The sequence below is a fragment of the Tetrao urogallus genome (assembly GCF_951394365.1).
Source record: "Tetrao urogallus genome assembly, chromosome: 31".
Lineage (NCBI taxonomy): Eukaryota > Metazoa > Chordata > Aves > Galliformes > Phasianidae > Tetrao > Tetrao urogallus.
Genome location: NC_136844.1, coordinates 55,502 through 82,774, shown reverse-complemented (window position 1 = coordinate 82,774; position 27,273 = coordinate 55,502). Strand labels below are relative to the sequence as shown.

The window sequence follows — 27,273 nt, the reverse complement described above, 5'->3', positions numbered from 1 at the left end:
GCCGCCGGGAGCCGCGACCTCTGACCCCCAGCGGCTCTCCTTCACTTTTGCGCTGCGGTCTTCGGCGGGGGCGGGGCTAAGCCTGGCCAGTAGCAGCGCTTCATGGCGCCAGGGGGCGTGGCCTACAGGGACCGGGGCCTCATGCGGACCCTATGGGGGCGTGGATGGGGCAGTGGGACGCAGGGACGCGTACGGACCATATAGGGACTATGGGACACAAACGGGCCCTACGGCAACCGTGTGGCACGTATGGGTGCTGTGGAGAGATGGGGCACATATGGGCCCTATTGGTATTTCAAGGACCTGGGGGCAGCCATGGGGGAGCCCTACGGGCATAGCGGCCCTACAGATGCACAGGGTGGTGCTGGGGGAGCTGCGGGGAGGTGACAGAGGACAGACTGCTCCCAGCCAGCTGAGGAGGGGCTGATAGGGGTCAGACACCCACAACCCCCCCCAATGTCCCACAGGCACTGCTGAACAGGAGCTGCACAAAGGGCTTTAAATGTCAACTACAAAATGGCAAAAAAGTTACAAAAGTCAGCGAGGAAAAGCCCGCGGGGGGGAGGGAAGAGGTGGACCCCCACTGCCACCCCGGGGACGGAGGAGAGGGGGACAAAGGGAGGGGGAAGGCTCTGTCCCTCGCCCTCCCACCTCACCCTCAGCTGTAAGTGCCCGAGAGCCCAGGCAAAGGGGGGGTCCCCGCCCCGAGCAGTCCTGGGGGCTGGGGGTCCCAGTGCCCCACTCTGCGCTCGCGCTGTCCGCAGCCAACGTGCCCACCCCCAGCCCAGTGCTCACAGGCGCAGGTGGGGGACAGCCCTGGTGACATCACGGAAGAAGGGATGGCCCAGCGCTGCCTTGGCCGAGATGCGTTTGTTGGGATCGTAGTGCAGCATTTGCTGAAAAGAGGCAGAATTGGGGACGGTGAGGGGGGGGGGGGCTCCTCATTGCGTCTCCCCTCACCGTCCCCCCCCGGCCCTGTGCTCACCGCCAGCAGCTTGCGGCCCTCCTCATCCAGCGGCGGCACCACCTTGCCCAGATCCTGCCGGGCCCACTTGGGGAAGCTGGGCTTGTAGTCGGGCAGGGCGGTGACGCCGGGCCAGGCGGCCTCATCCGGAGTCCCCAGCGTGCGGAAGATACGGAAGAGCTGATCGATCTCCGAATCCCCGGGGAAGAGCGCGCGCCGCGTCACCTGCACGTGGTGGCATCAAACGGCCCCCGCTCCGCGTGAGCACCCCGTGATGCTGGGTCTGGGCTGGGGGCTCACATGATGCTCCCCCACCCCCACCCTCCCGGCACCCACAGAGCCCCTTTGTGCCTCTGTGCTCGCGCCCGGCCCCGCGTGCAGTGATGTCAGGGCTGAGACGGCAGAATGGGGGCAAACCGGGGCACATCCTGAGTGTCTGCAGTGTGTGACCACAGCGCCCCTTGGTGACCTCAGAACGCGACCCCGGTGTCCCCTCAGTGTCCCCAGGGCGTGTATTGGTGGTATCCCCAGGATATCATATAGGTGTCAGTGGGGCATGTCCTTTGTGTCCCCAGGGTGTCAGCACAGCATCCCCTTGGTGTTTCTCAGGGCACATCCTTAGTGTCCCCAGAGTACGACCGCAGTGCCCTGTCCTCCAGGACACATCCTTGGTGACCTCAGAACGTGACCACAGTGTCCCCTCAGTGTCCCCAGGGCACGTCCTTGGTTTTCCCAGGATACCCCCAGCGTATCCCAAAGGTCTCAGCAGGGCAGCTCCTTAGTGTCCCCAGAGTATGACCACAGTGTCCCCTTGGTGCCCTCAGGGCAACCCCACAGCGCCTCCAGGGCATCCCTCAGTGACCTCCGGTGTCCCCTGGAGTAGCAGCTGTTGTCCCACGGGGACGCAGCCCCTCCCCTGCTCCTCCACCCCCCTCCCCCGCTCACCATCTCGGCGAAAATGCAGCCCAGGCTCCAGATGTCCACGGCAGTCGAATAGTACTTGCAGCCCAGCAGGATCTCAGGCGCTCGGTACCACAACGTCACCACCTGTGGGGTGGGGGGCAGACTTTGAGCACAGAGCCACCCCCGCTGCCCGCAGCCCCCCATCCCCACACCCACCTCGTGCGTGTAGGTGCGCACAGGCACCCCAAAGGCGCGTGCCAGCCCAAAGTCAGCCAGCTTGATGGCACCGTCGGCGTTGATGAGCAGGTTCTGAGGCTTGAGGTCTCGGTGCAGCACGCGGTGCGCGTGGCAGAAGGCCAGGCCTTGCAGCAGCTGGAACAGGTAGCTCTGCGGGGATGGGAGGGGGGGGGAGGTCAGCACTGCCCCGTGCCCCCCCGCCACCCCCGCCCCGACCCACCTTGATGAGCGGCAGCGCGATGCCACCCAGGGACGATGCATCCATGAACTTCTTCAGGTCCTGGTGCAGGAACTCAAAGACCAGGTAGAGCTTGTTCTCCGTGTGGATAACATCCAGCAGTCTGGAGGAGGGGCGGCCTGGGTGCTAGCATCACCCCCCTCCCCGCCAATGCATCCGGATCCCCCTGCAGCCCCCAGGCCCCCGCACAGCCTCCAGACCCTCCATAGCCCCAGACCCTCCCCACAGCCTCCAGACTTTCCACAGCCCCCAGACCCCCCCACAGCCCCCAGATCCTTTGCAGCTCTCAATCCTCCCCCCAGCCCCTCAGGCCTTCTGCAGCCCCCAAACACCCCCACAGCCCTCAGACAACCCCCAGCCAAACCTCCCCACGCAGCCGGCTGCCAGCAGAGCGTCCCCATAGCTTCTCTACACCCCTCTCCGCGCCCCCCCCGCGCCCCTCCCTCACTTGACGATGTTGGGGTGGTTGAGCTCCTTCAGCAGCGAGATCTCTCGGATGGCCGTGCTGGGGACGCCCTCGGTTTCCCTGGGGGAGGAGCGGGTTGAGCCCTTCCCGGTGCCCCCCACGCCCCCCCCCCCGTCGCCCCCCGCCCGCTCACGTGTCCAGCCGGATCTTCTTCAGCGCCACCACCTCGCCCGTGACCTTGTTCCGGGCCTTGTACACGACGCCGTACGTGCCCTCCCCGATCTTCTCCACCTTCTGGAAGTTCTCCATTGGGTGGGGGGGCGGCCCCGGGCGGTGGGGGCGCGGCCCGGGGTTGCGGTGTCCCGGGGTCCCGGGCCGGGCACGGAACGATCGCGGCCGCCGCTTTTCCCCGGCGCGCCACAACCCCGGGGCCCCGCCCGCGCCGCTTCCCGCCGGCCGCTGGCCACGCCCCTCGCGGCGTCCCATTGGCTGAGCCCGCGGCCGGGCGGGGGGCGGCGCGGGAGATCTCTTAAAGCGACAGGCGCGGGGCGGGCGCCTCTCGGCCCACGCGTGCGGCGTTCGCGGGTGCTGCGTCCCCGCGCGCCTTCTTTCCCCGGGACGCCGATGGCAGAGCTGCCGCCCTGACTGCGGTACAGGCCCTGAGCCCGGGTTGTTATCAGGCTGCCCACGGTGCTGCGGATGCAGTGCTACACACGGTGTTCCCAGGCAAACGGTCCCGCGGACGCCGTCCCCGCGGTCATGCTGTCACGCACGCAGTCCCACGCACGAGGTTCCCATGCACACAAGCGCAGTACTTCACGGCCCTCTATGTGCATCCTGCCAGCCACAGCCGCCAGTGCTGACGTGGGCTGGGGCCAACTGGGGGTCTGCAGTGCCCCGATGCAGCTGGGGGTCCCTGTGTGGGTGCAGTACGGGGGTCTCCCTGCGAATGTGTCCCATCCCAAGGGGAGTTCCAGGGTCGCCCCTATAACCCAGCTCCCTGCAGCACCCGGCGCACGGACCGGGCACTGCTGTGCTGTGAGCGGGGGGCAGTGGCTGTGCCGAGCCCTTCGCGGGGGTCTCACACACCCCGAACCCACCGCCTCCGAGCGGAGCGCGGGGAGCCGTGTGACCGTAGCCATGTGCGCGCACACATGCCCACACGTGCACGCACGTGCCCACCCGCAGGCCCTCCCCGGGGCCGTCCCTCGGGGTGGGGCTATGTAAAGAGGGTCCCTTCTTATCCCCCCGCACCGGTTGCCTTCGCCTCTCCCGGATCCGGAGTGCAGGGAGCATGCGGTTTCAAGGGGCCATCGTGCTGCTGGCGGCACTGCTGGCCCTGGCCACGGCACAGCAGCGTAAGTGGGGCTGCGGGGGGGGGGGGGTCTTCAGGCAACCGGGGTACGTGAGGGTGGTCCTGGCTGTGAGCGGCCCGTGGGCTTCGTGGGGCAGCCGTGGGTTACCTGCGGGACCCCAGATGGGGACGGGTTGGGGGTGGGTGGTGGCATTGAGTCTCCCAGAGCAAGATCGGCCTCGGGGTGCGCTCTGCGGTGGGTGTGGGCCCCCAGGGTGGGCTCAACCAGCCCCGTGTTGTGGGGAGGCCCCAGCACGAGGAGGGAGCAGCGTCTCCATTGCTGTGTGCCCACGGGGACCCCACGGGGACCCCCATCCCTCTTCGCACAAGCGATGCCATGGGGATCCCGTGGGGACCGTGAGCCCCAGCCAGTGGGGCACAGAAGGGACACGGGGGGAGCGCTCACCCCGTCCAGCCCCGCGCTGCAGCTCAGCTGAGCGTCACATGAAACAGCTTTGGGCAGCGCCATGTGACGGGCTTTGCCCCGCACCGCAGCCTGAGCCCATCACGTGTTTCTGGGGCTGGGCGGGGGGTCCCAGCGCGATGCCACGGCCTCCGTGTCCCTTTTCCCGCAGGAGGCGGCGGCCGGAGCCGCGGTGGCTTTCAGGGCCCGGTGTGGGCCGGCCGCCCGGCGCCGTTCCGGAGCTGGGACGCAGCGCGGTACCGCCCGTGGCAGGAGGGGAGAGCGCAGCAAAGCGACTGCTGGCGAGGTGAGCACGGGGACACACAGACGCGGGGACAGACGGCCGCGGCGCTGCTCCCTGAGCCGCCGTCCCCGTGCCTGACAGGAGGCGACGTCACCTTCGACATCAGCAACGATGCTCCCACCATGGCGGGCGCCAGGGCCACCTTCTCCATCGCGCTGCGCTTCCCCAGCACGCAGACGGCGCTGCCCGACGGCCGCGTGGTGTGGAGCCAGAACTGCACCGTGAATGGTGGGCTCCGCCGGGGGCTCCGCCGGGGGCACAGCCGGGGGCTCAGCAACGCCTCGCTCACGTTGTGCTCCCGGCAGGCACCCGCGTGGTGCAGGGGGAGCCGGTGTTCCCGGAGCAGCTGGCCGAGGGCTCGGATGGCGTCTTCCCCGACGGGCAGCCCTTTCCCCGCAGCGCCTGGGGCAAACGTGGCAGATTCGTCTACGTCTGGTGGACGTGGGGTGAGGACGGCTCTGTGCCGAGCTCCCAGCACTGCTGGGACGTCCCCATGTCCCTGAGCGCGGTGTCCCTGAGCGCGGTGTCCCCGCAGGGCGTTACTGGCAGGTGGTGGACGGAGCGGCGTCGCAGCTGACAGTGGGGACGGACGGGGTGGCCCTGGGCTCCTACACTATGGAGGTGGTGGTTTATCACTACCGTGGCCGCCAGAAGTTCATCCCCATCGGCCACGCCAGCACGCAGTTCAGCATCACCGGTACGTGGCGGCGGGGCGGGCTGGCAGCGGGCGCGGCATCCCCACGCTGATGTCCCTGTGTCCCCCAGACCAGGTGCCCATTGCGGTGGACGTGACGCAGCTGGAGGCGGCAGCGGGGGACGGCGGGCGCTTCGTGCTCAACCGCCCCGTGGCCTTCAGCGTGCGGCTGCACGACCCCAGCCATTACCTGCGTGATGCTGACATCTCCTTCTCGTGGGACTTCGGGGACCAGAGCGGCACGCTCATCTCCCGCAGCCCCACCGTCACCCACACCTACCTGCAGGCCGGTTCCTTTGCCGCCCGCCTGGTGCTGCAGGCGGCCATTCCGCTCAGCTCCTGCGGCACCTCCGCACCCCCGGTTGTGGATCCCACCACCGGGCCGGCGCCTTCCTTGGGACCCACGGCCACGCAGCCTGCAGGGCCCACGGGATCTGGCACCGCTGCGGCACCCGGCACCCCCACAGCACCTGGGACCACCGCAGCACCCGGCACTGCAGCAGCACCCGGCACCGCAGCAGCACCCGGAGCCTCTGGGGCACCAGCAGAACCCACAGGGGTCTCAGTGGCCGTGCCCTCAGACGGCGCTGCCACCGAGCCCATCCCCGACCCGGTGCTCAGCACTGCAGTGCCCGGTGCAGCAGCCGGTACAGACCCCACTGCAGACCCCCTGCCCCCCACCTCTGTGTCCTCAGGTGGGGACGCTCCGGGCACTGTGGCCCCCACAGCAGTGGAGGGAAGCGTGACGACAGGTGGGTGCTGTTCCTACGGGGCAGAGGAAGATGGGCTTTGGCCTGGGGGGTCCTGCAAGGGAATGGTTGGGTCCCTCCAAACCTTTTTCCAGCCGCTTCTTTGCATGGGGCTGCTGCAGGTGTGGGGACAGCAGGGGACGTGGCCGCAGCCACCCCTGGAGCCACCGCTGCAGACACGGCTGTGGACACAGCTGCAGCCACGGATGGGGACGCAGTTGGACCCACGGCTGCAGCTACAGCTGAATCCATAGCAGATCCCACAGCTGGAGCCACAGCCGTGTCCTCTGGCAGTGCCACGGCTGGAGCCACAGCGGAGCCGCTGCTGCTGGTGAAGCGCCAGGCGCCCGAGGCTGAGCCCAGCAGCTGCGTCCTGTACCGCTATGGCAGCTTCTCCACTGAGCTCAACATCGTCCGTGAGCACCGGGCTGAGGGGCCGGGGGGGGTCCAGGGGGGTTCAGCCTTCATGTGACACCCCGTCCCCTCACAGAGGGCATCGAGAGCGTGGCCATCGTGCAGGTGCTGCCTGCGGAGCCTGAAGGCAGCGGAAACAGCGTGGAGCTGACGGTGACGTGCGAGGGGAGGTGAGGAGAGCCGGGCACGGTGCGCCAGAGATGGGAGCAGATGGGGAGACGGTGCACGGGGTTGGGGACAGCTGGGAGACCATGGGCTGGAGCCAGGCAGAACGTGGGGACGGCAATGGGGGCTGGGGGGTCCTGGGAGCGCACTGACCCCCCCCTCAGCCTTCCCGAGGAGGTTTGCACCGTGGTGGCGGACGCCGAGTGCCGCACAGCGCAGACTCAGACGTGCTCGGCCGTGGCACCGGCACCGGGCTGCCAGCTGGTGCTGCGCCAGGACTTCAACCAGTCCGGCCTCTACTGCCTCAACATCTCGTTGGCCAACGGCAACGGCTTGGCTGTGGCCAGCACCCGTGTGGCTGTCGGAGGTGGGAGAGGGATGGGATGGGGGAGGGAGGGGAGGGGGAGGTGTGGGGCTGCTGCTGAGCTGCTTCTGCCCCCCCAGGAGCGTCCCCAGCTGCCGGTGGCACCACGCTCACCGTGGGGCTGCTGCTCATCGCTGCCGCTCTGGGCACAGCTGCCTACACCTACCGGTGAGCAGGGGAGAGGACTGGGACAAGGGGGGGGGGGAGAGGGACACGGAGACATCACAGCATCGCATCACCCCCTCTCCCTTCTGCTTGCAGCCGTGTGAAGTACAGCCCACTGCTGCCCGCAGCCCCCCCAGCCCCCAGGCCCCACAGCTGGCTGCCCCCTGGTGCTGCCCTGCGTCTGCTGCTGCGCCAGGCGTTTGGGGGGGCTCCCAGTGGAGAAAGCAGCCCCCTGCTGCGTGCCAACACTGTCTAGGAGGGGGGGAGGGGGGTCTGCATCCCACCCCCAGTACAGAGCCCCCTGCCTGGCCCGAGCCCCCAGGAACCGGGGGGGGGATGCGAGTACCGGCTGCTAATAAAGACTCAGCTCAGCTGTGCTCCGTCTGTTTGCATGGGGGGGGGGATGGGGGGGCCCAGCCGCCAGCTTTATTACTACAAGAGGCACTTGAAACGCGGGGGTTGGGTGTAATAAATAGGGCACGGGTGTGGGGGGGCCCAGCGGGGTGGGGACTCCAGCCTCTCCTCCCACCCCCCCGTGGGGGAACCCATCCCTGTGTGCACAGGGGAGAATGGGGAAGGACAGAAGGGCCCTGCCCAATGCTGGGGGGGGGGGGGGGTCCGGTCCCCTTTAGCCCTCCACAGAGCCCTTCTTGAGGCCAAAGAAGCTGGAGGAGCGGGGCGGGGGGGCCATCAGCATGGGCGCCTGGTTCTTGTGGGTGATCTTGATCTGTAAGAGAGGATGAGCGTGGGAGGGGGGCAACATGGGGAGGGCACAGAACCACTGGGGGATCCAGGGGAACTAACAACACCCCCCCCACCCATCCAGCATAGGGATGCGTACAGTGCAGGGTGGCTGCATCCAGGGCTCTCCATCAATCTGCATGGGGAGGGCTTTCAGCGTCCTGCAACAACAGCCCCCTTACGGTTCACCCACAGCCCTTCGGGGGGGGGTACAACCCCTTCCCCCCCCCTCCCCAGGGCTCACCGCACGGTGATCTCGGAGCACTTGGCCAGCCGCGTTCCTGCGCTCTTCAGCCCTGTGTAGATCTGCCCCATTTCCAGCACTCCCTCCAGCCCCACAACTTCCAACCGCTGGTCGCTCAGGTCTAAAGGGGGAGGGGTGGAGGAGGGGTCAGGACCGCGCCAGCCTCGAGGGAGGGGTTGTTTCCAAACCGCCACCGCCACGCCACGCACCCTGCACGCAGGTCTTGAGCGTTTCGGCGTCGGTGATGGCCGGGGGCTGAGCGGCACCGGGCGGCCGCCTCGCCTCCCCCAGCGGGCGCTTGGTTTCACCCCACAGGTTGGAGCCTCCGTGCATGCTGGGGATGTTGAGCACGGCAACCCCCGCCAGCGCACCCCGCAGCTCCAGGGGGGTCCCGCAGCACTGCGGAGGGGGGCGGGGTGAGGGCAAAGCGCCGGGGGGGGGCACAGGGATGCAGGGACGAGGCGCACCTCGATGCTCAGGCACTCCTTGAGCTTCTTGCAGGTGGCAAAGAGCGTCTCGGAGGTGGCAAACTCCAGGTACCAGAGCTTGTTCTTCATCCTGGGGGGGGGAGCGCGGCATGGTGGGGATATGGGGACGCACAGGGGGGGGTCGCAGGATGCGGCCCGGGGCCAGCACTCACCTGCTGTTGAACTTCTCGGGGTATTTCTCCCGCATGACGTGGAAGCGGTGCGCGATGGAGGCGTCCTGCGGGGGGCAGATGGGCGCAGTGTGGAGGGGTGACACCCGGCCGTGCTGCGCCTCCCCCTCCCCAGCAGCTCCCAGCCCCACGCACCACCCCAATGGAGAAGTAGTTGTTGACGATCTCATAGGGCACGGGGTCACCAGCCTCGGTGGGGCAGGTGGGCAGCACCCGCAGGTGCCAGCGGTCCATCTGCACCACGCTGCTGCCCTCGATGTCCTTCAGGATCTTCACCAGGTTCTCCCCATCGTAGCCTGCGGGTGGCGTTGGGGGAGACACGGGATCAGAGGGGAGGCTGGGGGATATTGGGCTGCCCACCTCCCACCCCACTCCTCACCTCCACCCCAGCGCAGGCACCGCGCCAGGTCGTTGCCGGTGCCCAGGGGCAGAACGGCCACGGGTGGTCGTCGGGGAAGGTTGGCTTTGTCTGCAGGGAGAAGTGCAGTGAGAGGGGTGGGGGGAGGATTTGGCCATCAAATCCTGGGGTGTGGGGCGACAGGGGGCTGCAGACCCACCAATGGCATCCAGGATCCATCCCACGGTGCCGTCACCACCGCACACCAGGATGCGGAAATCTGGCACGTCCCGAAAGAAATTGAGCCTGGGGGAGAAGGGAAGGGAAGAAAGGGAGGGAGGGAGGGAGGTCAGGGCTGGTTGCCCCCCTCCCAGCACTTACACACCCCCTGTCCTATTCCCCCCCTTACCCTGGGTTGGGTCCTCCTTGCTGCAGGTTGTAGACCTGCCGGGGGTTCAGCAGGTACTGGAACTTTCGGAGCACTCTGCAGGAGATGGGAAGGTGGGCTGGGGGCGTCCAACCCCCACCTCCCCCTAAATTTGTGTGTGGAAGAAGGCCCCACAGCGTGCCCAGCATCTGCCCAGCCCCTCACCTCTTTCCCTGCTTCCCTCCGCTCTTGGGGTTGACGAAGACGAGGAGTGGGTGGGTGTCAGGCACAGGGCTGACCTGTGGGTTTGGGGGAGGGGGGGTTGAGTGCCAGGCATGGCCCCATAGGAGGACACAGATACGGGTGGGGGCACAGGGGTAACAGGGGAGCGTGTCTCACCCGCAGCGCCTGTCCTTCGGGAGTGGTGAAGACCTGTGGTCCGTCCTCACCCGGTGTCCCACTCTCATCCTTTTGGCTGTTCTGCCGCTCCTGCACCCCCAGCAGGGAGGTGACACCCACGTCCCCAAACAGGGACATCCCTCATTCCCCTAAATCCCCCCCCCCCTTCCCCTGAGCTCACCAGCACCACAGGATAGATGGCGGAGGGGGGCAGGATGTGGTCCCTCAGCAGCCCACAGTCACAAGCGGGGGGCACAGCGGGCTTGCAATCCTCGTGGATCTGGGGGGCAGAGACCACGTCCAGCCACCCCATCCCTTGGGGATGGATGGAGGAGACGGGGACCCCCCTGTGACACCAACCAGCACCACGGGGGCCCACATCCCCTCCGCCCATCCCCACCTTGAGGTGACACCAGACGCAGTGCAGCCCCGTCAGGCTCTGGAAGCTCTTGATTTTCTTCTGGCATTTGCCACACTTGCTGGCCTCGCAGCCCCCTTTCACCCAGACATGGGCTTGGACCTGCGTGGGCAGTCATGGCGGGAGGTGGTGGGACAGACGGACGGAGGGACGGACAGACAGGAGGAGGAACGGGTGGGCAGGCGGACGGAGGGACAGCCAGGCGGGCAGGCAGCTGCACAGCTTGACAAAGGAGACGGATGGGCAAACGGACAGACGGACGGACAAAGAGACGAGCGGATGGACGGATCGCAGATGGAGCCACGGACAAACGGACCGGCAAACGGAGCAGGCGGGCGGGCAGACGGACGGACAAATGGATGGACAGATGGGCGGACAGCCGGGGCACTCACACCGGCCTCCTTGCGGGACTTGGCGTAGGTGCTGATGCAGCTGGGGGGGGCCTTGCGGGCGCAGCGCTCGTGGACCGTGAACTTGCAGACTGGGGGGCGCGGCCGTGAGGGGGCGGGGCTCGGCCCCTGCTCCCACCCCCCCATACAGCCCCCCAGCCAATCGCAGCACGGCCCCCTCCGCCCCGGGAACCAATGACAGCCCGGTGTTTCCCGGGTGGGTGGGATTTCTGCAGTAGCCACGCCCGCTTTGGGCGCGGGGCTTCCTCAGCTGGAGGGGGCGGGACTTCCTGCGACACCTGGGGCGGGGGTCCCTCGCACCGCATCCCCACCCCCCAGCGCCCCCATCCCACCCAAGGGAGGGACGCCACCCCATCCTCGTCCCTGTCCTCACCCCTGTGCCCCCCCATCCCACAGCCGCCCGTCCTCATCCCCAGCCCTCTTCCAGCCTCCCCCCATCGCTGTCCTCCTCCCCATCCCCTCCCTGTCCCGCCTGCATCCTCACCCCATATCGTGTCCCCCCACCCCCCCGGTCCCTGCCCCACTCACAGGTGCAGCACAGCCCCTGTTTGCGCAGCCCGACCAGCAGCGTCTCGCACACGTTGCAGTAGGCGGGACGGTTGAAGTGTTTCAGGCGCCACATGTGCTGCCCATCATCCTTCATGTGCTGAGAGGGTGGAGGACGGGGGGGTCAGGACAACCCCGGGGGGGGTCCCGGCACGGCGCACCCCCCGTACTCACCACCTCCAGGCCCAGCAGCACCAGCAGGGGGATGTTGGTTACACCGCCGCGCAGCCACTCCGCCAACGACACCGCGCCACTGCCATCATAGTCGATCTCCCGCATCATCTCCTGCAGGATCTGGGGGGACGTGGGGCTCAGGGGGTCTGGGGGGGGCACACGGTGGGGAGGGATGTGGGGCCACTCACCGGCTTCAGCTCTGTGACGTCCCAGTCCAGGTATTGGGCCACCCGCATCATCTGGGTGATGATCCGCTCCACCTCCTGCAGCACGGCGTGGCGAGGATGAGGGTGGGGGGTGATGGCGGGGGTCCCAGATGCCCCCCCCAGCCCTGTCCCCTCACCGAGCTGTCCAGGAGCCCGTTCCCATCCTTGTCGTACAGCTTAAATGTGACTGCGGGGGGAGGGAGGGGCACAGCAGAGTCAGATGGCGGTGCTCCCCCCGGCCTCCCGGTGCCACAGGACCCCCACTCACACTCCAGCTTGTCCTCGGGGCGCCCGCCCTCCAGCAGCGAGAAGTAGCAGGAGACATCGTTAACGCAGACGAGGTCAGCATCTGTAGGATGGACGAGGCTGAACCCACGGTCCCCCCTGTGCCCTGACCCACCCCCCCATTTCCCAGTTCCCCCCCCATGTCCTCACCAGCGCCCGGCTGCCCTGTGCTCTGGAAGGACCTGAAGAGGTGACGGCACAGCGTGTCCGGGACATCGGCTGCCTCCAAGTAGCTCCTCAGAAACAGCTTAAAGCCCTCGAAGTCCACGCACTGGGGGGGGCAGAGAGGGGCTGGAGGTCTGCGGGGGAGAAGCAAGCAGCCCCTGGGGTGCAGGGGGGGGCTCACCTCTCCCTGAAGGTGCTGGGACAGCATCCCGTCACCATAGAACTCCTGCAGCACGTCCTGCACCTTCCTGCTGCTGTCTGCGGGCACAGGCGTGGGCAAGGATGCTCAGGGAGCGCACACAGGGCAAGGGGCGCGCGCACACCGTGCATGCATGCACACATGTGTGCAAGGCGCACCCACGGGAACGCACACGTACACCTTGCGTGCCACGGCTCCATCGCAGTGCACACGTGTGCGCGGCCGCCCCATGCGTGTAAAACCCCTGCCACGCACACGCACAAAGCCACGCACAGCGTGCAGCCACACCCGCGCACACGAGCTGCTTCTCCCCCCCAACTCACAGTCCAGGTACTTCTGGAGCTGGGCGAACTCCTCGGGGCTCAGCGTGCCCCACTCCGCACTCTCCTCCATTGCGCTGCCTGCGGGCGGAGGGCGGCGGTGGGGACACGGCGGGGGTCTCCCCGCTTTCTCCCCGCCCCGTTTGCCCCGGCGCAGCTCCCAGCACAGCCCCGCCCCCCCCCCCCCCTCCCTCGGGCCGGGCGGGCGGCAGCTCGCTCGCACACGCACAGGTCGGGCTGCTCGCATCCTGCTGCCACGCATCCGGCCGCCTCCCACGCACCCCGCGGGGATGCGGTTCCCTCCCGGCCCCGCGATGAGGCGGTGCCGGCCCCGAGGGCGAAGGCTGAGCTTTGCTCCCTGCGTGGCACCGGGCGGCAGATGCTGAGCGCGGCCCGGGAGCGGCGCCGGGCGGAGGTTGGGGGGAGGGGATGGGGGACACGGAGAGGCAGCCGCAGTCCCCCGGGACCCCAAATGTGACCCAAAGGGGAGGAGGACGATGCGTGCGCGTCCCTCCTGCCGCCTCCCGGAGCACCCATGGGTGATCCCAGCACCACTCCCATCCCCTTCTCCCCCCGCACCGGGGCTGCGTCAGGAACCCGCGCTGGGGGAACCGAGCCGTGGCACGATGCAGGCCCCCCCGGCCCGAGGTCGGACACGGCCCCCGGGACCCCCCCCGGAGCGGCGGCTGGTTCCCTTATTTAGTAACGGGCAGGGAACGGGAACCGTGGGGGGGGGGGAGGGGGGTGCGGCACCCGCGCACGGCCCCTCTCCGCTCCCGAGACCCCCGGGCTGCGCTCTCTCCCTCGAGGACCCCGGGGCGAGGCGGCTGCCGTCGGATAGGAGGCACCGGGGCCGCCTCTCGCCGTGCCGGTGTCCGCGCAGCCCGGGGCGGCTCCGGGACGCGCAGGTGGGAGCGGCGGAGCCCAGCGGCGGGGCGGGCGGGGCCGGGCCCTTCGCTTTCCCCGTTTTCCTCCTCCCGCCGCGCCCCGGGAACGAGGAGGCGGATGAGGGACGGGACGGGAACGCAGCTCGGAGCTCACCGCGCTGAGCACCGGGAAGCGGATCGGGAGGGGCGCAGGACCGGGCGGCGGCACCGAACCCACGCCTCAGGGTGCAGCCCGGGCCGTACCCCGCCGGTGCCGCTTCCCTCCCGTTCCCCGCGCGGTGCCGTCGGTTCACCTCAGCCCGATGCGCTCCGCTCCGATTGGACCGAGCCCCGCACTGCCTGCTTCAGTTCGCTCCGGTTCGATTCCTTCCGATGCAGCCAACCCCGGTGCGGCTCATCCCGGTAGCATCGGTCTCGCCTCGCCCCGCCCCTCCCTCCCGGCGCCGTCCCGCCACACCCCCGGTGCCCGCCGGTACCTGCGGGGCTCCGCTCGGTGCCGCCGCTCGGTCCGGCCCGGTGCCCGCGCGCTGTCGCCGCGGCCCAGCCCCTCTGACATCACGGCTCGGGGCGGCACGGGGAGCACGTGCGGCGGGGGGGCACAGCGCCGGGGCGGGGTCCGCTGCTCTCCGCTCCCTGCCGGGCTCGCACCTGTCCCGCGCTCACGGGGGCCGCTTCCGTTGTACCTTAAATCGGCCGGGGGGCTGGCAGGGGGGCTGGGACCGGAGGGGGGGGCAGAGGGGAGCGGGAAGGGGTAGAAGGGGGCACGTGTGGAAATCCCCGCGGCAATCGCAGCGCGGGGCCGGGCCGCATCCGGACTGCCCCGGGGGTGCGGCGCTGGAAGGAAGGGCAGTTTGTGCCCCCCCCCCCAACAGTGAACCGCATGATGCTGCGGTGCGGGGAGCCCCGACCCTCCTTGTTCCCCGACGTGACGCCGAAGCGGGGCGGGACCGGCCCCGAAGGCTCGGTTGAGGCGGGTTATCCCCCGGTCACCCCGGTCCCGCAGCGCAGGCACTCTCTAGCCAGGCGTCACCGCAGCAACCCCGCACCCAGCGACTCCGCGCAAAACGGAGCGCTGCGCCTTTAAAAACAAAATGGCCGCCGCCGCCCGCGAATCTCCCCAATCCCCTGTCCGGACGCCGCGCAGCCACTTCCGGGGGCGGGGCGTGGGGGCCGGAAGTGTATCGCGCACGCAAGATGGCGACTCCCTATGTGACTGATGAGACCGGTGAGTGCGCCGCGGTGCGGGCCCGCCGCTGCGGGACGGGGTCGGGTGGCTCCGGCGCTGCGGAGCGGGGATCTGCAGGGCGCGGTGAGGCCGAGGCCGCGCCTGGTGGCGGCGGGGCGGCTGCGCTCCGCGGGGTGGGCTCCGTCCCTTCTCTCCGTGGGCTCGGTTCCGTTCTGCTTTTTCCCTGTGGGTCCGCGCCGCGGCCCTATCTCTGCGTGGCGTTTCCCACAACGCACTCCGTGGGCTCGGACCTCCCCCTACGTTCCCTGTAGGGTCAGATCTTCTTCCTATGTTTTCTCTGGGGTCAGATCTTCACCCTGAATTCTTTACGGGCCAGTATCTCCCCCCACACACGCTCTCTATGGGGTTACATCAGTCCCCCCATGCTCTCCGTGGGGTCACATCTCCCACTCCCGTGTTTACTCCCATCCTCCCATGTCCCAGCAGGGCCGGTCCCTTCCCTTCCCCCCAGAACGGTACCAGGTGCCGGGCAGCCCCCAGCCCCGCGGGAGGAGCAGCCCCTTGTGCGCCCCACCCGACGTTGCTTTCTCCCCCATAGGGAAGTACATCGCCTCTACGCAGCGCCCTGACGGCACCTGGCGGAAGCAGCGGCGCGTGAAGGAGGGCTACGTGCCACAGGAGGAGGTGCCGGTGTAAGTGGGGCAGGCAGCCAGGTGTGGGGTCCTGGGGTGGAGCCCCATTGCTGGCATCAGGGCGATGGTGTCGGTGTGCCCAGGATCCCAAATTTGGGCACTTTGTGCTGTTACCTGCGCCCCGCTGGGGCTGTGGGTGCGTGGCAAGGCTGGGAGACCCCAGTGTCTCTGAACCAGGTCACGTATTGAGGTCTCAGTCTCTTTCCAGGTGCCTGAGCACTTCTGACCCCCTTAGCCCATAGCTGAGTCCTGATGGTACGTATCTGGCTGCTCCTCTGCGCAGAGCTGGGCTGAGCCACGGCCATGAGGACGTCCTGAGGAGCTCAGGGCAGTGCTGGAGCTGAGCACTGGGTCAGGGCTGTGCTGTGCTGATGGCGAGGACGGAGGTGGTGAGGTTTGCAGCTCCACGGGGGCAGCAGTGCCGTCACTGCATCTCCTCCCATGCAGGTATGAGAACAAATACGTGAAGTTCTTCAAAAGCAAGCCTGAGCTGCCCCCGGGGCTGAGCCTGGAGCCCAACGCCCAGCCCGGCAAGCAGCCCAGCAAAGCGGAGGGCGGGGAGAGCGGACTGTCCAAAACAGCAAAAAGGAACTTGAAACGCAAGGAGAAGAGGAAGCAGCAGCAGGAGAAAGGCGAGAGGGAAACAGACGAACTGATCCAATCGCTGGAGAAGGTCTCCTTGTCGGGGGGCAGCGGCGGGGACACGAGAGCGGCCGCAGCGCAGCCGGCCTGCAGCGCCCAGAGCTCCGCTGACGGGGAAGCCGCAGCCTCAGAGAAAAGCAAGAAGATCAAGAACCTGAGGAAGAAGCTGCGGCAGGTGGAGGAGCTGCAGCAGCGGCTCGACTCTGGGGAGATAAAGCAGCCGACCAAGGAGCAGCTGGAGAAGCTGGGCCGGAGGAAAGCCCTGGAGGAGGAGCTGCAGGACCTGGAGCTGGACTTGTGAGGGGGGGCCGTCGTGGGGCCGGCGTCCCCAGCGCAGGCTGTCTGGACTGAGCGCCGGCCCCTCTTTCCCGGGGTTTTGTTTTGGGTGGGTGCCGTCGTTTTTCCACAACAGTTGTTTTTTGGTTTGTTTCTTTGTTTCCCAGCTATCGGTGTTAGGAAGTCGGCGACTCTCAGATACCTCTCTCCTTTTTAAGTTTATTCGGGGGAGCCGGGCAGGGCTGGTGCTGCGGGGGAGGCGGGGGCAGCAGCTCTTCCTTGACTTCTTCCCCAGCCCCTCGCATTCTGTGTTACGGCCTGTCGTCCTCTTCCTTTTATTTTTAAGAACGCAATAATAAAATTGCAGTAGTGACCCCGCGGCAGGAGCTCAGCTCTGCCTTTCCCTGCTGAGGACGGTGCAGGGATCCCCCCGCGCTCCCCAGCCCCCTCAGCCCGCCCAGCCGCAGCCGTGCCAACGCCAGCGTCACTTCTGGGAGCTGCGTGGGACACAGCTGCCTTTGTGTCCCGTGAGCAGCGTTGGAGCGTCGGCCCCCTCTTGTGCCCCATTTTCTGGGTGGCCCCGCGCTCCGGCTTGGCACCAGCCCACGTCCTGCTGCCCGTCGGGAGGGGCGGCGTATGGGACGGCACTTGTTCTGCCCCAACCCTGCGCTGGGCTCTGCTGGGGGATGGGGCCACGTTTGGGTTCATCCTGCATGGGGCTGAGCAGGGAGAGCTGTGGTCGGTCCCGGGATCGGGGAGGTGGTGCATGGGGATGGAGCTGGGCAGTTTGAGATGGGAGAGATGATGTCCGTAAGGGGGCTGGGGGATTCTGGGGGGCGCTGGAGCATGGAGGAGGAGGTGTGGGGGGTCTAGGGAGCTCAGGGCTCACAGATGGGGGGTGTTGGTGGTTTGGGGGATGCAGGAACGGGCAGCCCAGGTGGTCGGTGGAGCTGGGGGCCTCGTGGCAGCAGGAATGGGGGTATAACAGGTTTGTGAGTCAGAGGGGAGCTAGGGGCAGCTGGAGGCATTCAGAACACTGTAGCTCAGGTACAGCAGTGCGTGCACAGCGCTGTGTGGGTCCTACAGAAATAGCTGTGGGGAGTTATTTGCTATGAAGTCTTTCCTTGCACTGGAACGAGAGTGGAGCTGAACCTCTCTGGAGCTGACAGGGAGCAGGGGTCGCAGTGGGTGTGGGGCTGCTTGTGGGGCAGGAGCTCCCATTTACCCTACGAGGATGCCCTGTTATTATTTGCCTGCTTAAAAGGGCAGGTGTGGTGGGGGGACAGCAACCCACAGCGGGTGGGGGGCACAGGGGCCTCTCAGAGGTGGCCTGGAGGCACCGGGGTGACGAAGGACACAGCGGAGCCACAGCCATCACTGGGGGTCCCAGCCGGGTCCGGGGGGCTGCGTTCTCCAGCTGCAGGTCCCACGAGCTCTGGGGGTGGAAAGGGGTGTCAGTGGTGGTGCGGGGCCCCCCCTGCTCCCCCAGCACAAACTCACCGAGGCCAACGCGATGCACAAGCCGTGTGTCACTGGGGCAGGCTGGTGGCGGTGGCTGCACTTGGAGGGGGTTCGGTTCTACTGGCATTTGGCTTCCTGCTGATGGAGGTGCAGCAGCTGAGGATCACTGTAGGGAGGGGGCTCGGCACCGGCCCCTGCCATCACCCCCAGCCCCATGGCCATCTCCTCGGTCCCTATGCCGTCCCCATTGCCGTCTCCACCTCCCTCATCATTTCCATCACCCTCCGTGTCCCCTTCCCCACCTCCGCTGCCCCACGCTCATCATGCACACCCTATAACAGTTCCCATCCCCGTCCCATCCCAGTTCACTCCTCACCCTATCCTATTCCAACTTCCATCCCCATGCCTATTCCCATTTCCATCTCAACCCATCCAAGCCTCCATCCCCACGGCCCATCCCATCCCATCCCATCCCATCCCATCCCATCCCATCCCATCCCATTGCCATTCCCACCTCTTCCCCACAGCCATTCCCACCCCACCCCTCCCCACTCCCCTCACCGTTGCTGCAGCAGGACACCAAGCAGGCTGAGCGCCGGCCAAAGCCCCAGCACGACCCAGCTGTACCAGCAGAGCTGCCCCACCGCCGCCATCCGCAGCCTCTCGGAGACGTGGAGCACCAAAGCAAACCCCTCCACGAAATAATCCACACACACCGCCACCACAGCAGCGCCGAGGACGGCAGTGGCCAATGTGGTCAGCGCTTTGGGCCACCGCAGGGCCAGCAGGGCGCAGAGCAACGCCGGGCCCAGCAGGACCCCCACCAGCACCCACGGGCTCAGCGGCGGCACCAGCGGCGCAGCAGCTGCCAGCACGGCCGTGGCCAGCAGCAGCCCCAGCAGCAGCCCGGTGGAGAAGAGCCCGACGCTGCGCAGCAGAGCGGTGACCAACCCGCAGAGCGAGCCGATGGCCAACGCGATGCCTGCGCTCACCTCCAGGCTCAGCCGTGTCTCCAACACGCGCTCCTTGTAGCACAGCAGGAAGATGGTGCTGGAGCCCAGGAGCAGCCCCGAGGTGAACATGATGGCTTTGAAGCAGCGATGGCCTGCGGGGGATGTGGGGCTCAGTGGGGGCTGCGACGCGGTGTCCCCGGTGCCACCCCCCAGCTGCGCCCCGTGGACGCATCCTGTCCTGTCCCCACTGCCAAATGTGTTCCGTGCAAACGCCCCATTGCACCCCACAGTGCCTCCCGTGCCAGCCCCTGTCCATACACCACGTGTCCCATAGTGTCCCCATGTGCCATCCCCCATGGACACATCCCGAGGTGGCCCCGTGTCACACCGCACAGCCTCCCCCTGGTATCTCCTCCCCCTACCTCCGGCGGTGCCCCCCGGCGCTGTGCCCCCCCCACCCCTCACCAACGCAGCCATAGAGAAGGCCGAGGACGCAGCCGAGGGCGCAGAGGACCGCCGGACCGGGCTCATAGTGCAGCCATGGCTCCAGGCGGCAACGCGGCTCCGCGGGGGCTCCGGGCTCCATCCCGGGACGGGGAAGGGGGCGGGCGGGGGTGAGGCTGTGCTGGGGGCGGTGGAAGCGCCCAGAGGGAGCCCCGCTCCGCTCCCCCCCATTCGCGCATCTGGCGGCGGGGCCACATCTGGGGCGGGGAATCGGAGGAGGGCGGGAGGGGCCGGGGGGAACCGGGGGCTCTGAGAACATCGGGAGCAGTGGGAGGGGGTCGGGAGGGGCGAACTCTGGAGCTACCGCGGCTGCAGAGTCGACTCCATTGCTGGGGACACAGAGTGAGGAACTACGGGGGGGTGTGTGTGCGGGGGGTGGGGGGGGGGGTCTTCGGGACACACTCATGTACCCTGGGACAGCCCAGAGCATTCCTAAGGTCCTCCTTGCGACCCCCTTCCCCCCCCCCAGAGGACTCCCAGGGTCCCCATCGGCACCCAGGACCCCCCCAGCCGCTCCCGGAGCTCCACACGTGGCCCGAAGCAGCCGCGGACCCCCGGCACCACCCGGACCCGCGGGCACCGCTATGCTGCCCCCTGCTGGACGAGGGGAGGCATCGCACGACCAGCGGGGCGCCGCTACTCCGTGCCGTTGTGCGCATGCGTGAGGCAGTCTGGAGGACCTAGAGCAGGAGAGTTGGGCGGACTGGCGGCGCAGAGCGGTAACTGCACAGGGACGCCACTTCCGGGTTTCAGCGCGAAACTGTCGCTTCTCGAAGACCAAAAGCATGGAGCCGGCCGGAGCGGGGGCACAGGGCGGTGCGCAATGCCGTGTGCACGAACAGCGTAACCGAGCGGACCACTCCCATAGAGATCCAGGACGGCAACCCCCAGCACAGCCCACGCACAATAAGCCAGAGCCAAACCTGTGAACGTTGCAGCTTTATTGAGCCCCACAGTGCAGCAGCCCAGAAAGGCACTCATTGGAATCGATCAGTACTCCTCCCCATCCTCCTCGCCCTCCACGCTGTCAGCCCCCACCTCCTCGTAATCCTTCTCCAGGGCAGCCATGTCCTCCCGGGCCTCCGAGAACTCCCCCTCCTCCATGCCCTCCCCCACGTACCAGTGCACAAAGGCTCGCTTGGCGTACATCAGGTCGAACTTGTGGTCCAGGCGCGCCCAGGCCTCGGCGATGGCCGTGGTGTTGCTCAGCATGCACACGGCGCGCTGCACCTTGGCCAGGTCCCCCCCGGGCACCACGGTGGGCGGCTGGTAGTTGATGCCCACCTTGAAGCCGGTGGGGCACCAGTCCACAAACTGGATGCTGCGCTTGGTCTTGATGGTGGCGATGGCGGCGTTGACGTCCTTGGGCACCACGTCCCCGCGGTACAGCAGGCAGCACGCCATGTACTTGCCGTGCCGCGGGTCGCACTTCACCATCTGGTTGGCCGGCTCGAAGCACGCGTTGGTGATCTCGGCCACCGACAGCTGCTCGTGGTAGGCCTTCTCGGCAGAGATCACCGGTGCGTACGTGGCCAGGGGGAAGTGGATGCGCGGGTAGGGCACCAGGTTGGTCTGGAACTCCGTCAGGTCGACGTTCAGCGCGCCGTCGAAGCGCAGCGAGGCCGTGATGGAGGACACGATCTGGCTGATGAGGCGGTTCAGGTTGGTGTAGGTGGGGCGCTCGATGTCCAGGTTCCTGCGGCAGATGTCGTAGATGGCCTCGTTGTCCACCATGAAGGCGCAGTCGGAGTGCTCCAGCGTGGTGTGGGTGGTGAGGATGGAGTTGTAGGGCTCCACCACGGCCGTGGACACCTGCGGGGCCGGGTAGATGGAGAACTCCAGCTTGGACTTCTTGCCGTAGTCGACCGACAGCCGCTCCATCAGCAGCGAGGTGAAGCCGGAGCCGGTGCCGCCCCCGAAGCTGTGGAACACCAGGAAGCCCTGCAGCCCCGTGCACTGGTCAGCCTGCGGGGACACAAGAAGGGGTCAGGTGGGATCCAGGCAGCTGCGCAGCTCGGCCCTTCCTCTCGTGGCCTCGTGAGGACATTCTGGAGGTGCTGCTTTTGGGGGTCTCTGGGGATAGGAGGCACCAGGGTGATGGGGCACCAGCCGTTGCAATCTGCCCCCTTGAGGCGTGGATCCCTTTGGGGGACACAGCCTGTGCGGTGGTGGCACTGGGCAGAATGGGGGAAGATGCAGGAATTGGGGTTCAGAGCAGCTCAGCCTCAGCCATGGCCTCGCATCCCACGCTTGTGCACCAGGTGATGCCTGTCCTGAGCCATCCTGCTTCAAGCTGATGTGCCAGCATCGCCTGCAGCACAGCCAGCAGCACCACAGCTCTGCTGCTGGTGTGGGAATAGAAGTTCAAAGCAATGGGGCAGCAGCACCGGTCCAACCGGCCCCATGGCGGCGGCGACACCCACACAGAAGCCCCAGGTCCAGCCACAAGCAGACAGGTTGGCACCAGGAGCAGACGGCCCTGGGGCTGGTGTGGGGAGGGGACGGCGCTGACCCATCCGCCCTGCCCTGTCCCTCTGGGGCAGCCCCACCTGCAGTGCTTAATGCTGCTGACAGAGTGAGAAGGAGCTGCTGATCCCCACCCCGTTCTTCTTCCCTCACCTTTAGGTGGGGACTCGCCCAAGGAGACCTCATATGGAGGGAATCTTCACACGACCCATGAGAAGGAAAGGGAGGTTTTCCAAAGACAGGAGCTGCCCTGCGCCCCGCAGGCCCATCGCACACCCACAGCCAACACAGTTGGTATGCAGGCTGCAGCAGCAGCACACCGCAGCACCCAGAGGCGCGGGCTCAGCGTCCCACCCACCGCAGGAGGAGGAGGGGGTCCCATAGGAGGGGGTCCCACGCTCCCGGAGCCCCGCAGCACAGCTCCGCGCCGCCCCACGCTCCCGCTGGCTGGGGGCCCCAACGACGCGTCGTACCCACCAGCTTGCGGATGCGGTCCAGCACCAGGTCGATGATCTCCTTGCCGATGGTGTAGTGCCCCCGGGCGTAGTTGTTGGCCGCATCCTCCTTGCCCGTGATCAGCTGCTCGGGGTGGAAGAGCTGCCGGTACGTCCCCGTGCGCACCTCATCTGCGGGCACCGCGAGCGCCGTCAGCACCGCCACGGCCCCCCTCAGCCCCCCCAGCCCCCAGCCCGCCCCGCTCACCGATCACAGTGGGCTCCAGGTCCACGAATATGGCACGGGGCACGTGCTTGCCAGCCCCCGTCTCGCTGAAGAAGGTGTTGAAGGAGTCGTCCCCCCCGCCGATGGTTTTGTCGCTGGGCATCTGCCCGTCGGGCTGGATGCCGTGCTCCAGGCAGTACAGCTCCCAGCAGGCATTGCCGATCTGCACGCCCGCTTGGCCCACGTGGATGGAGATGCACTCACGCTGCGGGGGGACGGAGGGGGTTTGGGTGCCGCCCTGCTGCGCCCCAGCACTGCGCAGCTCCAGGCGGGGATCTGCCCGCGGTCACCCCTGTGTTCTCACACTTCTTCTGGGACAGCAACTCAAATTTGGGGCTGTCTGACCCAACTGCTGTGCTGCATTCGTCAGTGCACAGCTGGAAGCGGCTTTTCCCCCGTCGTTCTTCCCAGTTGTACTGGGATGGGGACACCGTTTGGGACACCCTGCCCTACAGCTCTGCCACCTGCTGCCTCCTCTTCTTCAGGGCCGAGCTTAGGGCTCTCCCCTTTTCCACCCCAGCTGTTCTGGGATGCGGTGCTCTGCCATTCTTTTCCCCACCAGTCAGTGCCCCACATCGCAGTCCCAATGCCCACAGCTCAGCCCAGCCCCACAGACCCATGGCGAGGCTCAGGGTGGGGCAGGAGCAAACTCCAAAGGCCATGAGTGCAGAGTCAGAGACTCATGTAGGACCCGGCAGCTCCGCGGGGCTCTGCCTGGGTGGAAAACAGGCGCTGCCCCATGCGTGGCTCACATCCACGGGGATCCACGAGCGACCCCACACACCCCACTCCCAGGCAGCACCCAGGAACGCACGGTTCCCACTCCCCCTTACCCCCTGTCTATCGCATTACTTACTCGAGTCCTGCAGCCCCCACCCCGCAGACCCCGACCCCGAACCCGCGCAGCCTCCCCCCCCCACATCTCCATGCCCTACCCACGATACACGTGGCTCCAGCGACCCCCGACCCTACGCACTGCCCACGTGAGTTCCGCAGCCCTTCCACGCCGGAATCCTCCCAACCCCACGCACAGGGTCCCACAGCCCACCCGTGTCCCCCCTCACCATGGCCGCTCACTACCCGACCCGTTATGAAGCCGCCGGTGAGAGGAACAGAGAGAAGCCCCCTCCCCCGGACCGCCCTTATATACCCGAGGGGGCGTGGCCTCAATGGTGCGGGACACGCGTGGGCGTGACCCCGACGCCCCGCCCCCTTCAGACACCGCCCTCATCACGCTCCGCCCTTTCCGCCCCGCCCCGCCTTTGATTGGTCAGATCGAACGTCGGATGCGGGAGGGCGGGGCTTTTTCTAAGGGGCGTGGTCTGTGACTGCAGCCGACGGAATGTGGGGGCGTGGCCTATCGGGCGATGGGCGTGGTCTGAGCAGAAGGGGCGGGGCGTTCCCAGGAGGGGCGCGGAGGGGCTGCAGGCGGACCCCAATGCGGGGGGTCCCGGTGCCCCCCAGCCCCAGTCCTGCAAAGGCGGAACCGGGACCCGGGGGGGCTGAGGGGCCCCGCTGTCCCCGTGTCGCCATTCCCGTGGGAATCCCCGCGGGGCACCGCCGCGCCGTCTCCTTTTCCCGCTGCCGTCGCCTTTGTTCCTCCGCCAGCGCCGGGGGGGCATTTCCACGGGGCGGCAATGGCGTGGGGGGCGGGGGGGGGCAGATCCTGTAGGGCTGGAGGAGCGGGACGGGGGGTGGGGAGAGCACCTCGTGGGTCACCTCAAGTCTGGCCTCGGGCTGCGGGTGGGGACCGTTTGGGGTCACATTCCCAGGGATTGGGGATCTCCGTGCCCCCCCGCGTGGGGCTTTGGGGGGATGCGGGGGGGAATGCTGCCCCTCCATTTAAGGGCCCCGAGGACTCAGTGTGGGGGAGCAGGATGTTCCCAGAGCCGAGGGAGCCCTCTGCCCCAGGGGGGGTCCTGAGTGCGGTGTGTCCCTGCAGTGCCACTACGATCCCCTGTGTGCCTGGGGGTCCACGTGCCCCGTGGCTGCACCCCCACAACCCGAACAGCACCGGGATTCCATCCCCACCCCCCACTTTACCCAGTGTCCCCCCCACGCCCTCAGTGCTGGCTCCTCTATAGGACCGCAGCACCCCGTGTCCCCCAGTGCTGCCCACTGCTCCTCCCCAGTATCCCCAGAACTCCCCTTGCTGGGGACCCCCTCCCTCCCTATGGGGATGCACCAATTCCATCATCACCCCCCAGCTCCCCCTTCCCCCCCACCCCCGTTCCCCCCAGCCCCATCTCTCCGTCGCAGCCGCCGCCCCGTGCCTTTATCCCTGCTTTTGCCGCAATGCGGTGCCGCACCTGCAGCCCCCTCCCCACATCCAGACAGACGTGGCCCCCCCTCCCCCCACACCCTTAACCTTGTGCTCCCCCCATTCCCGCTCTCTCATCATCCCATAGGTGTTGGGGGGGGGTGTGGGACACCCAAACTGCACGGACAAAGCAGTGACCCCCCTCCCCCCCCCATAGATGTCCTGTAATGCTGTGATAGAGACCCCCACCCAATTCCAGGGAGGGGACACAGAGGTCACCCTGTCAGGTTGGGTGCCCCCCACCTCCGCCGTACCCCCAGGGCCCCGTCCCTCAGTCTGGGTGAACATGTCACATCGATGCTCAGGGGACAGACAGACAGACAGACAGAGCTGGCGGGCACAGGCGTGGGGGGGGGGGAGTGTGGGCAGAGCCAGGATCCTCCACCAGCCCCACACCAACACCATGACCTCCCCTGCAGTGGGGGGAGCGGGGTTGGGTGGTGGAGGGGCTGCAGTGGGGCTGGGGGGGTCCGGGTGGGGGGTGGGGGGAGGAGGTATGGGAGGGGGGGGGCATGGCCGCTGTGCTGGGTTGTGTCTGGGCTGCAAACACAGCAGGGGCCCAGCAACAGTCACCAGGAGCTGCTGCGTTGCTACCAACAATCAACACAGCACAGGCGGCCAGGAGTTGGTGGGGGGGCACTGGGACTTGGGGGTGGGGGGGCACTGGGAGCTTGGGGAAATGGAGCCTCCCCCCCCCCCAACATCACGGACCGCTGTGCACTGCAGCTGTGCACTGGAAAGAGGGGGGTAGGGTTGTGTCTCCCCATAGCAGAGCACTGAGGGGTTGGGAACTGGAAGGGGGGGGGGTTTTACCCCCCCAGCAGTACAGTGGGGTCAGATGGGGGTTGTGGGATGGAGTCGCCTCCTTGCAGCAGTGTGGGGGGGTATTGAGGTCTCCAACCCCCCCCCTGCCCAGTCCTGCCCCCCTGACCAGCCTCCACCTCCTGCATTCCCTTTGACTGGACCCCCCCGCACCCCGCGAGGTGATGGAGGCAGGGAGGGGGGATTTGGGGGGGTCGCAGCCCGCATCCTAGCAACCCGTCTCCTAGCAACCCTGTTACTTAGCAGCGGGCAGCGCTGGTGGCGAGTGGCCTTCCATACCTAACGAGGTGGGAGGGGGCTGGGGGGAGACCCCCCCCAGAACTCAGAGCCCATCACCCTTCACCCTGCACCACCCTGGGGGGGGGAAACTGCACCCCCAGAACCCCAGAGGCCCCCCCCACCAATGCCTTGGGGACATTGAAGGGCACCTCCCATCCCTGGGCTACGGGTTTGGGGCCTTATTTCCCATTCCTGGGGGGGTCAGAACCCCACAGAGCACTCACAGGGAATGGCTGTGGGATCAGCCGGGGGGAGCCCAATTTCTGGGGGGGGGCGGGGGGCACAGCCTGACTGGGGCAGCGTCAGCCTTTGTTCCGGTGGGCGCTGCCCGGCTCGTGGCTCCTCTTTGTCTGCAGCCCCACACTCCTGCAGGGGGGGCGGGGGGGAGCCCAGCCCTGGTTTAGCAGCACCCCAAAAGCACCGAGGGAGGGGGGCAGAGAGGCGAGGAAATGGGAACGAAGACGTGGAGCGTCCCAAAAATGCACGCGTTGTATGAGAAAAGCAGACAGTAATCACGATTTCCCAGCTTTTGGGGGGTGGGGAGGGGGTGATGCAGGCAGCTCCACCTGCAGTGCCCTGGGTCACGACCCTCCCCACCACGGCCCCCCCAAATAAAAAAGGCACTAGGAGATGTGCAGGAACCCCTGGAGCTGGGGAGGATGGCAGTTCGGGGTGGGGGGCTGCAGCAGATTGGGGGGGGGGGGTCAGGGTGGTCCAGCTGTGTCCCGAACACCAACTGCTGCAGAGCGGCTGCTGTTGGACCTGGAGCTGTTCTGGGGGCTGCGGGGGTCCAGGGGCTTTTCTGGGGGTTTTGGGGGGGCAGATCGGCCTGGAGCAGCCCGGGATTCCCCTTTCTGTGGGCCTCCAGGGGCTGCGGTGTGCGCACAAAGGCGGACAGGGATGGGCGCGGGGCCACGGATGCGGCGGGGGCCGAAGGACGGCTGGGAAGCGGGGCACTGGGGCACAGCCAGGAGCGGGGACGGCGGCAGTTCCGGGAATGGGGACAGGGATGCGGCCAAAACGAGGACAGTGACACGGTTCAAACGGGGACCGGGGCGTGGCCGAGGATGGGGACGGGGGATATGGATGGGGATTGGGGCGCTGGGACGCTGTCACGGCTGGGACAGCGATGAGGTTGAAAACGGGGGCCGGGATGGGGATGGGAACGGGGACACAAGCAAAGTCAGGGGCCGGGGATGGGGTCAGTGCCACAGCTGAGATCCGGAGCGCTGTGGC

At 67.5% G+C, this 27,273-nt stretch overlaps 6 protein-coding genes across 8 annotated transcripts; 2 read left to right on the top strand and 4 right to left on the bottom strand.

Moving 5' to 3' along the window:
* Positions 1-791: 791 nt before the first annotated feature.
* CDK2 (cyclin dependent kinase 2) lies at positions 792-3,057 on the bottom strand (the record flags this gene model as incomplete). Of its 3 annotated transcripts, XM_079547784.1 has the most annotated exons (7): positions 792-896; positions 986-1,189; positions 1,910-2,011; positions 2,084-2,254; positions 2,325-2,445; positions 2,791-2,868; positions 2,942-3,057. In XM_079547784.1, 7 exons carry the CDS (start codon positions 3,055-3,057, stop codon positions 792-794), a joined length of 897 nt encoding a protein of 298 aa, XP_079403910.1. The 3 variants fall into 3 exon arrangements, with proteins under 3 accessions (XP_079403910.1, XP_079403911.1, XP_079403912.1); XM_079547785.1 differs by lacking the exon at positions 1,910-2,011; XM_079547786.1 differs by lacking the exons at positions 1,910-2,011; positions 2,791-2,868.
* A 985-nt stretch (positions 3,058-4,042) lies between these two features.
* PMEL (premelanosome protein) lies at positions 4,043-7,616 on the top strand (the record flags this gene model as incomplete). The annotated part of the gene is made up of 11 exons (XM_079547755.1): positions 4,043-4,106; positions 4,678-4,812; positions 4,891-5,037; positions 5,115-5,255; positions 5,345-5,506; positions 5,575-6,255; positions 6,375-6,668; positions 6,743-6,836; positions 6,996-7,198; positions 7,276-7,363; positions 7,457-7,616. 11 exons carry the CDS (start codon positions 4,043-4,045, stop codon positions 7,614-7,616), a joined length of 2,169 nt encoding a protein of 722 aa, XP_079403881.1.
* A 372-nt stretch (positions 7,617-7,988) lies between these two features.
* On the bottom strand, positions 7,989-12,902 carry DGKA (diacylglycerol kinase alpha; the record flags this gene model as incomplete). The annotated part of the gene is made up of 23 exons (XM_079547758.1): positions 7,989-8,087; positions 8,202-8,262; positions 8,346-8,466; positions 8,555-8,744; positions 8,813-8,903; positions 8,986-9,050; positions 9,139-9,299; positions 9,383-9,472; positions 9,561-9,646; positions 9,750-9,824; positions 9,933-10,006; positions 10,107-10,196; positions 10,288-10,386; positions 10,507-10,626; positions 10,917-11,005; positions 11,463-11,580; positions 11,655-11,774; positions 11,843-11,917; positions 11,998-12,047; positions 12,129-12,209; positions 12,296-12,416; positions 12,492-12,568; positions 12,833-12,902. 23 exons carry the CDS (start codon positions 12,900-12,902, stop codon positions 7,989-7,991), a joined length of 2,223 nt encoding a protein of 740 aa, XP_079403884.1.
* Positions 12,903-14,889: 1,987 nt separating this feature from the next.
* Positions 14,890-16,537, top strand: PYM1 (PYM homolog 1, exon junction complex associated factor; the record flags this gene model as incomplete). Its single annotated transcript, XM_079547719.1, has 3 exons — positions 14,890-14,941; positions 15,501-15,594; positions 16,042-16,537. Exons 1-3 carry the CDS (start codon positions 14,911-14,913, stop codon positions 16,535-16,537), a joined length of 621 nt encoding a protein of 206 aa, XP_079403845.1. The 5' UTR covers positions 14,890-14,910.
* Positions 16,538-18,041: 1,504 nt separating this feature from the next.
* LOC306956454 (transmembrane protein 198-like) lies at positions 18,042-19,689 on the bottom strand (the record flags this gene model as incomplete). The annotated part of the gene is given in 6 exon segments (XM_079547725.1): positions 18,042-18,108; positions 18,535-19,078; positions 19,392-19,596; positions 19,598-19,649; positions 19,651-19,671; positions 19,673-19,689. Coding segments are annotated over 6 exon segments (906 nt in total).
* Positions 19,690-20,420: 731 nt separating this feature from the next.
* Positions 20,421-22,719, bottom strand: LOC306956494 (tubulin alpha-1C chain; the record flags this gene model as incomplete). Its single annotated transcript, XM_079547768.1, has 3 exons — positions 20,421-21,395; positions 22,374-22,522; positions 22,599-22,719. The coding sequence occupies 3 exons, from the start codon at positions 22,717-22,719 to the stop codon at positions 20,421-20,423; spliced, it is 1,245 nt and encodes a 414-aa protein (XP_079403894.1).
* Between the last annotated feature and the right edge of the window lie 4,554 nt (positions 22,720-27,273).